Source organism: the organism of the source record quoted next, unplaced genomic scaffold (assembly GCF_019419815.1).
Source record: "Pyrus x bretschneideri cultivar Hongxiangsu unplaced genomic scaffold, Pyrus_bretschneideri_v1 Contig51, whole genome shotgun sequence".
Lineage (NCBI taxonomy): Eukaryota > Viridiplantae > Streptophyta > Magnoliopsida > Rosales > Rosaceae > Pyrus > Pyrus x bretschneideri.
Genome location: NW_025999789.1, coordinates 2,782,093 through 2,794,648, shown reverse-complemented (window position 1 = coordinate 2,794,648; position 12,556 = coordinate 2,782,093). Strand labels below are relative to the sequence as shown.

At 37.1% G+C, this 12,556-nt stretch overlaps 1 protein-coding gene across 1 annotated transcript; it reads right to left on the bottom strand.

Annotated features, from left to right (window-relative positions):
- Positions 1–330: 330 nt before the first annotated feature.
- On the bottom strand, positions 331–4,182 carry LOC103938426. The gene is given in 3 exon segments (XM_009348426.3): positions 331–2,310; positions 2,313–3,753; positions 3,914–4,182. Coding segments are annotated over 2 exon segments (2,970 nt in total). The 5' UTR covers positions 3,460–3,753; positions 3,914–4,182; the 3' UTR covers positions 331–487.
- Positions 4,183–12,556: the final 8,374 nt, after the last annotated feature.

The following is a 12,556-nucleotide window of genomic DNA, read 5'->3' as shown; positions in this document are numbered from 1 at the left end:
GTATGCAATCTATTTAAAGTGAATAGAAGAAAGGCCCTTGTCCCTCTAACCATAAAACACATAAATATTGATTACATGCTATGGACCATGTCACTTAACAACAGGCAAACCTTTTATTGCTTTATCTACCAACATGGGACCCTTTGATTTTAGTGCTTGCAAACGTTACATTGATTAGAGCAATGTATTCTCTTGTATGCAAATGATTCTGTCATGGCATCATGTGCACTCTAGTATTTTTTTTTAGTGGTTTGATTCGTTTAAAATAGGATATCGCTCGTATCATAATGAAGTTTTGATGCTAAAAAATCGAAGAAAAAAACAGATAACTAAATGAAAATTTTCAGTGCTCTTATTCTCTAACTGGAAATTATAAGGTCTACTAAATTGCTGATATTACAAACTAAACTAAGATTTGATTACAAGTGTTAACAAAACTGAGTTCCTCATAGAACAAAGGCTTGCTTGTTTCCAAAGCAACAGAGATTTATATTTTGCTTCTCATCCTTACTAACTTTGCCAAAGTTTCTTGAGCTGCCAATGTGTGAGCATGGTTATGCCCTAGCATCACTGTTCTGATGCTGATACAAGTCCTGCACAGCTCTTCACCGCTGTCAAAATGCCCACCTCTAAGCAGCAACTTTGCCCTCGTCTCCAGCAACGTCGCCTTCAACAGCGTCACATCTTGCCACACGTATTCATCCACCCTCTGGTTACCTTGCAGCTTGTTTTTCCAGCACAGAGAGCCGTGGCACCAGTCTTGGATTTGGGATACAAACGACTTCTCTACTTCTTCAAGTACGTTAGTGCACACCTTTAGAAGCTCCAGTGCCGAGTTGCATCTGGAGAAGGTTGTGAATGCTCTGATTGCGAGAGGGAGGGCGGTTTTCTTGATGTATAAAACCATGTCGATCGCCTTTAGCTGGACGAGGGGAGGTTCGGATTTGAAACCGAAAACAAGGAATGCAGTAGCCCAAAGATGGTCTAGGTTCACCAATGGATTGCCAATTTTTCTTATGCCTTGAATTGCTGCCTTGGCAGCTACCAAACCTTCTTTTCTCTTTGTGTATACTTGAGTAATGGGATGGAATTGGATCCAGCATCCGAATGGTTTCTTCGCCACTCGCGCTAATCCCAATTTAACAAGAAGCAGTGCTGAATCTTCTTCGCTACTCTTCCATGCTTGCGGTCCAAAGCAACCAGAGCACCCACTTATGCAATTAGTCCACTTCCTTAGCCGGCTTTTTGTGGTGGGCATATTGTAAGCTGCAGTAGTCAGCAGAGTCAAGGAAATCGGTGTTGGAGCAAACCAGGCGCCAACAAGAAGCATTCTTAACGCAAGATGATTGATTCTCCCGTTAGATTGTTGCAAGACGGCGAAGCAAGAAGCTATGACTTTCATTAGGAAAATGTTGTTTTTGTAGTACTGCTCTTCAGTGATGCTTATGAAAGGGCAAGGAGAGCCCTCATCAAGCTGAACTTGGCTGATAGCTTCGAAGAGAGCAGAAGGCGGAATGGCTAGTTCCGAAAGCAGCGATCCAATCAGCCACAAACCAAAACTCAACCTTCCTAACTTCTCATCGAACTTCGTCAGAAATTCCAACTCCCTAGCCGGGTACTCTTTCTTTTTCCTTCCTCTAATCAAAACCATTGCATCTGACACAGGCAAGGGTGGAAGCTGCATTGCGTCAAAATTCATTACTTTCGACAACCTAGTTGTGATGATCACATGAGACCCTCCTGTGTTCCTTGGGATCAAGTCATGTAAATCCTTCCCTTCCCACCACTCCCTCTCAGTCTCAAGATTATCGATCACGATCAAGTAAGGCATATCCCTAAACAACTCCCTCTTCACCCTCTTAAATGCTTCGAATTCTTGCTCTTCAAAGCTTCGAATCCTTCCTCTATCCTTCTCAGCATCAGCACTCACATCCAACCCCAAATTCTGAGACAGATTCAGTATGTTCTGCCTAAAATACCTAGCTTCCCCACTTATCCACAACACCATCTTGTATCTCTGGGAATACCTGTAAGCGAATTCCAACACAAGCTCCGTCTTGCCAATCCCGGGAACCCCATTTATGCAGATCACACTACTTCCCAAGCCCTTGTAACTCCCACTTTTTGCTCTCTTGTACTTCGACCTCTTGAACGAATTCCGCCCCACAACTGGTGGTTCAATCCAAGCCTCCAGGTTAGGTTCCTTGCATTTTCCCACCTCCAAATTAATGTACCTCCCTCTAGTAGTAACAACTTCACTCTCCTCATCAGCTAGCCCTTCCGATTGGCCGCTTGCTTCCCCTTTAACCACGAGCATTCCTGCTCCAATAAGTCCCCAGAAGAACCAAAAAATGCGGTTTCAATCTCTGCAATCTCCTTCTCTCTCCCAACAAAAAACTTATTCCTCGAAAAAGGCAGCTCATTAACTCCCTCCACATCCGTCTGCTGTGAAACGCTTTGCCTCCCGAGCTTGCCCCTCAAAACTCCGGCCGCTTTCGACACAATGCTCCTCCAGTTCCCGTCATTGGCCTCCAACTTATACTCATTACACTTCATCATCCCATCAACCGCCTCCCTGCACTCTTTCTCAACCGAATTGTAGTTCAAAATCGCCGAAACTTCTTCAGGACTGGTGTCGAAAAAAATGGGAAATAGATTCTTCTTCTGGGCAAAAAACCTTACCTCCTCCATGCTCAAATGGTTCAAGAAGCTCGAGCTCGTAACCACCACAACTCCATAGGTGACTGAGCAGATAACTCTGTCGGCAATCTCTTGGCTCTGCGAGTCCGAGTACTTGGCTCTGTCCGCCACAAAGCATGCGATGCCTTGGAGCTCAAGCTCCGACTTCACCCACTTGCAGAACCTCACCAAGTTGGGATTTTGGCCGTGGAATCCGATGTACACGTCGCAGCTCCGCAGCTTGGTAGCAGAGGAAGCAGGGGAAACAGGGCCGCCCGCCCCGCCGCATTTGGCAAAAGAAATCCGAGGGACCGGAAAGGAAAAGGAAATGCGGGGAGGGACATTGTCGAACTTGTGCTTTAATGGGTCGGAGACGTCGTCGGAGTACTCGTACTGGTCCGATGGCGGAGTGTAGGAGCTGCTGGGTATGTCATCTGACTGTGGACCTCTGTAAGGTGAGGACAGGGTAGTTGCTGGGTTTGAGGTCTGCTGGGTCTGCTGGGTTTCCTGGGGTTTGGGGGCTGAGGCTCTGGGGGAAATGTAAGGGGACTGGAGAGCCGAAACAAATGCTGAGGAGGGTGGGGAGATTAAGGAAGGGGAACTGTAGGGCGAGGGCAGAGTAGCAATTTCCTTACCTGTAGCTACTGCTGAAGAAGCTGTTTTGATGGTAAGGCCACTGGAAACCATGGTGTCCAGAGGAGATTTCTGAGGGGACTCAGCAAATTTTGGTGCTGGGTTTTCTTTCACCATTGCCAAGTTCAAATCTTCGCTAGATCTCATCTCGGTGTGCGGAAATCACTTCCCTTCGTATTATCGCTCCTTTTCACTAAACTGTACTTTGAAGAACATTGTGCATTTTCTCAGGTCCTCAGAAGCATCATTTTTTTGGTCAGAAATTTCACAGCTTTCTTCTCAGATGGCAATAGATGAATGCAACACTTAAAAAAATAAAAAACCCAAACAGGAGAAATCTTGAAATCTTTCTTCTGTTGTTGATGTATGTCACTTGCCATGGTGTGGGCCAATCTTATGCGGGGTCAGTTCAAAGCTAGCCAGAAGAACTTTGTTTTTATGCTGCAGATTTGACAGAGAGAGAAGAAGAAAATCCATGTCAAAAATCAATGATTGTTCAGTCACTGGTTAAAAACAATCATGGGTTTCTCTTTTTTCATGCACTTAAATGAAATCAAGCATTTTATTCAGAATATTATAAAAAATAAATGAGATTATTTACCTTGGTTGGATTCATAATATTCAAAATTTGACGACCCTACTCCCCTGCAACTTCTCAGAAACCCATCTCTCTCTCTCTCTCTCTCTCTCAATGAACAAGCTGGACACTGGACAGAGATGGATGGGGGAATCTAATTGGTAATGTATGGGATGGATCTGTGAGGTTTTTTGAACATTAAATATTGCTCCAATGGCTTAAAAAGAAGTTTGCAGAAGAGGGGTATTTTGTATAATATTGTTACTGTTATGGTACTGAATAATCAAACAATAATTTGTATTGGGGTTTGCCAATTTCTTTTTGTTTTTACGTGCTGTACATCTTGATCTCTCGCACTTGGTTTACAGAAGCCAAAGGTCGGTCAGAAAGCGCTTTGGAGAAAAGGACTTTGGGAGTGGAACCTAACTCAGAACCTTGTTTTGTACACATTGGTTCGTGTCCATATGCGTTCAAATTTGATAAATAAATAAATATATAACTGTATAGTAATGTATATTTTACTAGACTGTATATATTTGGGAATGCAGGTTTTTGCTCTATGTGTGAAGTCATCCGACACAGTTTGAATATATTTGCATGGGAAATTGGACCAAAGACCAGTCCAACTCACTTACTGAGAACTCAGTAAAATCACTGAGGAGTGAAATTGTAGAAAACTTTCTTACCTAAATGGATTTTTGATAAGAAAAACTTATATGCAACCAAAATAAAAAAAAAACATGCATAGCAATGTAATTGGAACATGAAGTTGGTGGCATATTAAGTATATAGTGTATCGTTATATGTACTAAATTTTTTTAATAAATTGTGATCAATTAAATATAGAAATTACAAATTTTTTTTACCTCAAATCAAGATTCGAAAAGGATCTCAAAATACAGAGTCAACGGACTTAGAAATTCAGACTATTTATTCTAAATCTTATGATCCTTATTAGCCTATCTCACTAGTTCATTTCACACAAAACAAAGTTTTGACTCTCACTATCTTGAACGGTCCAAATTTCTCAACCTGTCAAAGCTGAACTGCGAGATCCAAAAAGAATCTGAATTCTTTTTAGGGAACTTTAACGAAAAGCTCCGGTACTATTCACTTTAACGAAAAACCACATTTTTATACTAAAAGTTCAATCCTGATACTATTCACTTTACCCTCTATTTTGTCATTATCGTTAAAATTTAAAGTTTGCAAACATTTTTCATTAATTTTCCTTTTTTTTACTATTCATTCTCAAGTACTTTTTCTTGCTTGCATGCATGTGGGCTATAATACACCAGTCTGTAACAATTATAAAATTTGAAATAGTATAATCTGTCCTCTTTCTTTTACACACACACACACATATACACTCTTTAAGAGAAGAAATCCTCGTTTAAAAAAAATAAGGACATCTTCTTGACCATTAAATTTAGCTTTAATGAAATTTTATGGTTAAGATTAAATTATAGGTCACAAAATTTCATTAAAATTAAATCTAACGGTCAAGAAAGTGTTTTTTTTTTTTTTTTTTTTGAAAAATGAGGATTCTTTCCTTAAAGACTCTCTCTCTCTCTCTCGGTGTGTGTGTGTAGCTCTGTGTGTAGCATGTGGAAGATTGTTCAGACTCGTAGTGTTATGATTAAGTATATTATCTAGACGCATATGTAGTGGATTTTATTTATAAAAAATGGGTGACTGCACGTATAATGTACATCATTAAGTACTACGATTAAGTATCTCATCGAAACAAATGTAACAACATTTTTCAAAAGAAATTTACGCATATTTACTTTCATGAAATGCACACTGAAAGTATATTCGAATTTCGGACTTCCATTATTACGTTTACTAACACGAACATGTATACAGTTTGTAACCCGACACCTGAAAACCCACAAATTAGATTAATTAGAAGGGTAACTAATCTATGCTCATTCTATCTTCCCTACCACTGACAATTCATGATTTCTCCATTCCGAATATTAAACATGCCATAAATTTGTCTAACCTTAAAATAGGGATTTAAGATTAACTTGGATGACTAAATTACATAAAATTCTTATCTTCAATCGGTACCCTCTCTCACATTCTGAACATTTTTTATCACATGTTTATACATTTTGTACTTCTAAAATTTTTCCATCGATGTCTATGCGTGGAAACATAATCTATGTATCTAGGCCGGCAACGTATTTCTGCTTTTTCATGAGTTCTTGTAATGTAACTTAAATTAAGTATGCTATTATTTTTTTTAAACAAATCATCTTGATCTACGACAATAACATCTAAAATCTTTTGTAATGCGCGAATTGATTCTCGTCACTCAAAAGGCATCGGTGGAGTTTATTCGTTTACTTGTTTGAGAACCCTGTCTACTTGGATTAGAGTATTAGACTAGTGTAAATAGTCATACTAAATACTTATTGCATAACTAGAGTTATCGTTCGATATTATGTCATGAATTCTTTATCTATATATAGAACTCTCTACCTATGCATTACTCAAATTATTTCATGTACCATATAACTTGTAAGATTTAAAGAGCATGCATGTGGCCATGTAAGACTTTATGTGGGTTCATATAATTCAATAAATGACACCATATGATATGATACCTTATGTCATTGATTTGTTTTCTCTAAAAGAAATTTTTTTTTCACCAAGCATGTATTCTTCCGATCTATAAGAAAAAGGATTCGAACACAAATTTAAAAAAACAAGCATGCTACTTTGATCAATTGGTCTAACTAATTCAGGTTGCATTTTTTTTAGAAGTATGGAGGGAAAAAGAATGAATGATCTCTAGCTTCCAAATTATTTATCTTCAATTTAATAACTAAACTGATAATACTTGCACCATTCAAGGGAGGAATTAATGCACATATCCTACTATCTTTGAAAAAAGTATTTTTACTGTATAAATTTATAATCGAAACCTTTCAATTTCAACCTTCATTTGAAGATCTCATCCTACAAATAAATCATTCGAATCGAAAATTATTTAATTATTTAAATGTATCAAATGGACGTGGATGCAAGTATTCTCCAAAATATACCCTATGGTCTTCATGAAAGGTAAGAGAAAAGAGCATATCTTAAGTAAATTATGTTGATGCACAAAATCAGCGAGGACTTTGGTACAACAGAAAGTGTCAAGTTTGCGACCTTCGCTCGGTTGCTCCGGTCACCTAGTGATGATGAAGTGTAAAGAGGTAGAGATAGGGAAGCAAACACAAGATGTACGTGGTTCGCCCTAAGTCTGGCTACGTCCACGGAGTAGAGGAGTTCTCATTAATAGTGAAAGGTTTACACAAATACATAAGTTTAAGCTTAATTATCATTAGTAGGGTTCTAATGACCAGTTTAAGTACAATAATGACATTAGCCCCTCATTGTAGGAGAATGATCTTCTTTTATAGTTGAGAAGAGTCTCCAGCTTTTGTTCGCAACCAATGTGGGACTCTATGAGCCTTATTCTGATGTTGACATGTGTCGTGCTGTGATTGGCCTCCTAGTTAGAGGGAAACTCTTGGGCTTCGGCAAGGGTGTCTCATCATGAATTCCTCAATAGATCCTTGAAGGTATGACGTTGACTGGTACTCGGTAGTTTCGGATTAGTCAAGTATGGTACAAACAAATTATATTTGGTTTTGGGAGCTTTTTTTTTCATTTCATTGATATGCATGCATGATTGGGGCAAAGCTGGAAAGTCTTCTTACTGACACATAATGTCACCACAGTCCTCAAGCTCCCTTAAAAGCTTGGTCTCTTTTATAAATTAATCTCATTTTTTGGCCTTGTGATTTCTATTTCATGGGTCTCTACATATATATTGAGATCACCTTATTAAAACCCTAATTTCTATATTTTTATTACTCTCTCCAATGATCCTATCCTATATACCTTTGCTGTTTTGATTGTCTCGTGATTACATTTACACCACAAACACACAAGAAAATTGAAATTAGAGTAGGTTTATTCTCTTTGCACATGCTGTTCACCCTTTGATGACCAAAGTAGACTAATTTAGAGAGATAGAAACATGAATAGCCATCATATTTGATATCGTAAATTAAATATATGCACGTAAGTGTAAAGACTAACTAGTTAGTAAATTACCTTGACTCTAGTCACTCGTTACGACTGCATTCTTTCCCACCCTCCTTATGATGTTGAGTTGAGCAATTTGGGAAGCAAGGAACTCAAGGCTCTGGAATAACAAGCTTGAAGCCCCGAACATCCTTGTCTCTCGTGTTATTTCTCTGTGGCATGAGTTTGTTCGTACCAACTCAAGCCCCCCTAAGCCCAAACCCTCTAAACCGGAGTAGTTCAAATGGAAAAGGCCGCCTCTACGGCGGCTCAAGGTGAAGATTGACGGTGCTTGGAACAAGAATTTAAAGGTCCTGGAATTGTGGTGCTGGTGCTTGACTACCAGACAAACTAAAGGAAATGTCCTCAATAAGAAATAAGCACGTTAATCAACATTCAAGTGATGATTCAATCATCAACAACCACATCATTTAGTTTGCAAAATTTAGTTTAGAAATTTAATCTCCTTAACATTACCTCAACGTTGATTAATATATGTATTTGGTTTCTAGTTCTTAGATTGATGATATGCATTAATCAAAATTTATTTGTTTGTGCAGCCATTGAATGGAACTTCACACTCAAATAATATCGTGAGCATAACAACTCATTCATAAAAGAGTAAAAGATTATAAATTATTAGCATTGTAAAAAGATCATTCGCAAAATTCTTATTTTTAGTGGAGGTGAGTGAAATGATTTTTTTCCAATAATGATTCGAAAATGCTCTAACTTGCCACAAAAGAGATCTGACCTCGACTAAAAAGGAGCGATTACATGTGGCTCATACTTCCATTTCCTTATATATCTAAAATGGAGGAGTGTCAAATGTTTTGCTCTTTAACAATAAAATATTTAATTTATTTCAAACTACTATAATTTTAGATAAAGAGATTTAAATTCGAATACAAAGAGAGAGTGATCATGCATAGTTGTTATTAGGCCAAATGGGTTGTGTTTTTCGTGTTCATGTCACTTTCATGTCATATTTGTTATCTTAATGGGTTGTGTCATATCGTGTCAAACTCGTTATCTTAATGGGTTCTCAACAAGTGATTCGATAACAACCTAATTCATTTACGAGTCATGTAAGAAATTGTCATATCTAATGTTTAGGTCTAGCAAATGATATCTTATAGGATGACTCAATAGAGACCAACTCGTTAACAGGTTAACCTGAAACCTGTTATTTTCGCGTCATTTCTTGTCTGATTAACGGGTCATACAATAAATTGTCAGGCTAGTTGTTACACTCAACCCATGTCTAAATGCAGATTGAACATTTTTTTCTATACAAACAATAGTGAAGGAGGAAGAAATCGAATTTGAAACCTCAAGTGCAAGATAAATAATCATAACCATTTAAGCTACAAGTTTCTTGTCGGTACGACAGAAGAGCAAAAATAACACTAGAACTATCACTTTCCAACCGAAGACAATGCCAACCCCGCTGAGATGCAAACTCAATACCAATAATAATTGTTGATAACTCTGCAAAAAAAGAGTTGCTATGACTAATCCATTGACAGAAACCACCAAGAAAATGACTACGGCAATTCCTGAAAACTCCTCCACAAGCAGTAAGACCGGGATTTCTTTTAGACAAACCATCCGTATTATGCTTAACCTAAGGAAACCATGGAGAAGACCAAAGGATATGAAGAATAATAGGTGCCTTGCAAGGGATAGGTCGAATCCCCAAAGAAGAAATGATCTGAGTGTCAAAATCCTGAGAATAACTATGATTAAACTTCCTACCATGAACAATTGCCGAATTGATAGACATTCAAAGACGATGAAAACAGATTGGACGACCCTCAAAAATAAATTTATTTCGAGCCTACCAAATAGCTGAAATAGTAGAAAGATCCACAAAAATCCATAGATTGTGCAACTATTTGGAAAAGGGCTTATAGACATAGACATCCAAAAAAACAGCCAAAGAATTTGAAAAAGGCAAAGAGGTACCAAATTGGCATGCTAACCACTTCCAAAGTTGCCTAGGTATTTGACATCCAAAGAAAAGATGAGCAATAGATTCTTCAGAACTACGACATAAACAACAAATGGATTCTAAAGAAATACCACGTTGTTGTAGCGCACCCTCTGTAGGAAGTTTATCATGAAAAAGCCTCGAAGCCAAAATAGATAGTCGTGGCGGAATAAAATGTTGCTCGATAACTTTAACCCAAGCACAATCACTATGTCTCCTATGAATAAGGTGATAACCAGAAGAAAAAGAAAACCAATCACTTTGGCCTCTTCATACGCAATGGTCTATTTATTTGGACCGCATTCAGAAAATGACTTACACCCATCTCACATATATTACGAAGGAAATTTTGTTGTGGACAATTTGCTAACATGGGCTTGTCTTCTCCATCTTTAACATGACATGATTCTCCTTCGATGGTGGTTCGTGCTGCTTTGTTTTCAGACTATGTTAGATTGTTTGGCTATGACTTGTCAAATTAATGTGTATGTCGGCATCCAGATTTGTCTCACTTTATTTATTTTTTTCCTCCTAACTTTATGGTGCTGTTTGACTTATTTTGCAGGTTTAGACCTTTAGGTTTGGTTTTAGAAATGTTATGTTTCATGTCCCCCCTTCTGTTTTCTTTGTATCATTTTTGTTTTTGTTTCTAGAAGGGTAAGGTTTACCTCCTTTTTTTTCGTGTATTCTTTTTTGTTGTCTTTGTTTTATGAGGGGTAAGATTTATATCCCTCATGACTAGATGTAAGTTATTTTTTTGTTGTCAATAAAATTATCCTTGTACCGTCAAAGTTTCCCCAAAAAAAAAAAAAAATTCTTGCCGGTACGACATTTTAGAGTCAATAAGATAATAAGATAATTAGTGGGAGTTCGGGGCTAATCATGTAAATGCAAACCATTAAATAAGCAAATTACCAACAAGAACAGCAGGAAACCCATCTCTTAATGTTCTCTTTTCCCTCTCTCTCTCTCTCTCTCTCTCTCTCTCTCTCTCTCTCTCTCGCTCTCGATGAACAAGCTGGACAGAGATGGATGGGGGAATCTAATTGTTAATGTATGGTTGGATGGTATTTTGTATAATATTATTTTTGTTGCTGTCCTGAATAATCAAATAATAATTTGTATTGGAGTTTTCCAACTTCTTTTTGTTTTTATGTGCTTTACATCTTAATCTCACTCACTTGGTTCACAGAAGCCAAAGATTGGTCAGAAAGCACTTCAGAGAAAAGGACTTTGGGAGTGGAATCCTAACCAAGCACCTTGTTTTGTACACTAGGGTTCGTGTCCAAATGGGTTCAAATTTGATAAACTAATACCAAACTATATATATTTGGACAAGGTTACGCTAAAAAAATAAAATTTATAAATTAAATGATATATTATCAATAAAATTAAACATATTTATTAATATTTAATTAATAATCTAATTATTAATTTTCATAAAACTTAATTTACAAATTTATACAAATTTAATCTCTTCACATCATTCATTTGACAATGCAAGCTTTGTGCTCTGTCAAGTAGTCATCTCACAGAGTTTGAATATATTTGCATGGGGAGTTGGAACGAAGACCAGTCCAACTCACTTCCTGAGGAGGGCTCCGTAAAATCATTGAAAAGTAATATTGTAGAAAACCTTCTTTTACCTAAATGGATTCCGGTAAGAAAAACTTATATGCAACAGAAATGAAAAAAATTATGTACAGTCGGATTCTGGGTAAGAAAAACTCACATGCAATAGAAATAAAAAAACTTATGTACAATCGAAACAGAAAAATGTACATGCAACAGAGAATAAATATGTAAATGGAACACTAAGTTGGTGGCATATGAAGTATACAGTGCATCGCCATATGTACTAAAGTTTTTAAATATTGTGTTATTGACTAAAGAAACTGACACATTTGCATGCAAGTGTTTTTCGTTCACACAGAGTACTCACATCATGGTATCGTTTTTTCTCACAAATTTTCCAAACATTGCTTGTATCTCTTCCCTATTCCAAGAAAGATAAAATTACTTGCCTCAAATGGGCTTGATCATTGGAATGGATAGGATAAATGTAGAAATTACAAGTTCTTTTACTAGAATCGAGTTTTTTTTCCTGAATTTTGAAATTCAAAATAGATAGGTTGAGAAATTTAGGTTACTTATTTATATCTTATGGCCGCTATCAGCTTATTCCATTAGTTTACTTCACACAAACTAAAGATCCGGATCTCTTCTCCTCTCTTAAACCGTCTGAATTTCTCAATTCATTCATTCCGGACTGCGAGATCTAGAAAGAACTTGAATTCTTTCTACTCTTCATCCCCAAGTTTGTTTACTTGGTTGCATGCAGGTGGCTATAATACACCAGTCTCTAACAATTATAAAATCTGAAAGAGTATAGTTTTTCCTGTCCTCTTTCTTTAGATATATAATCATGTGAAAGAGTGTTCAGACTCATATATTAATGTTATGATTATGTTTAGTGGTTTTTATTTATAGTATATTATCTAGACATATGTGTAGTGGTTTTTATTTATAGAAAATATAGGTGGCTACGTGTATAATGCATATTACTAAGTACAAAGATAAAAACA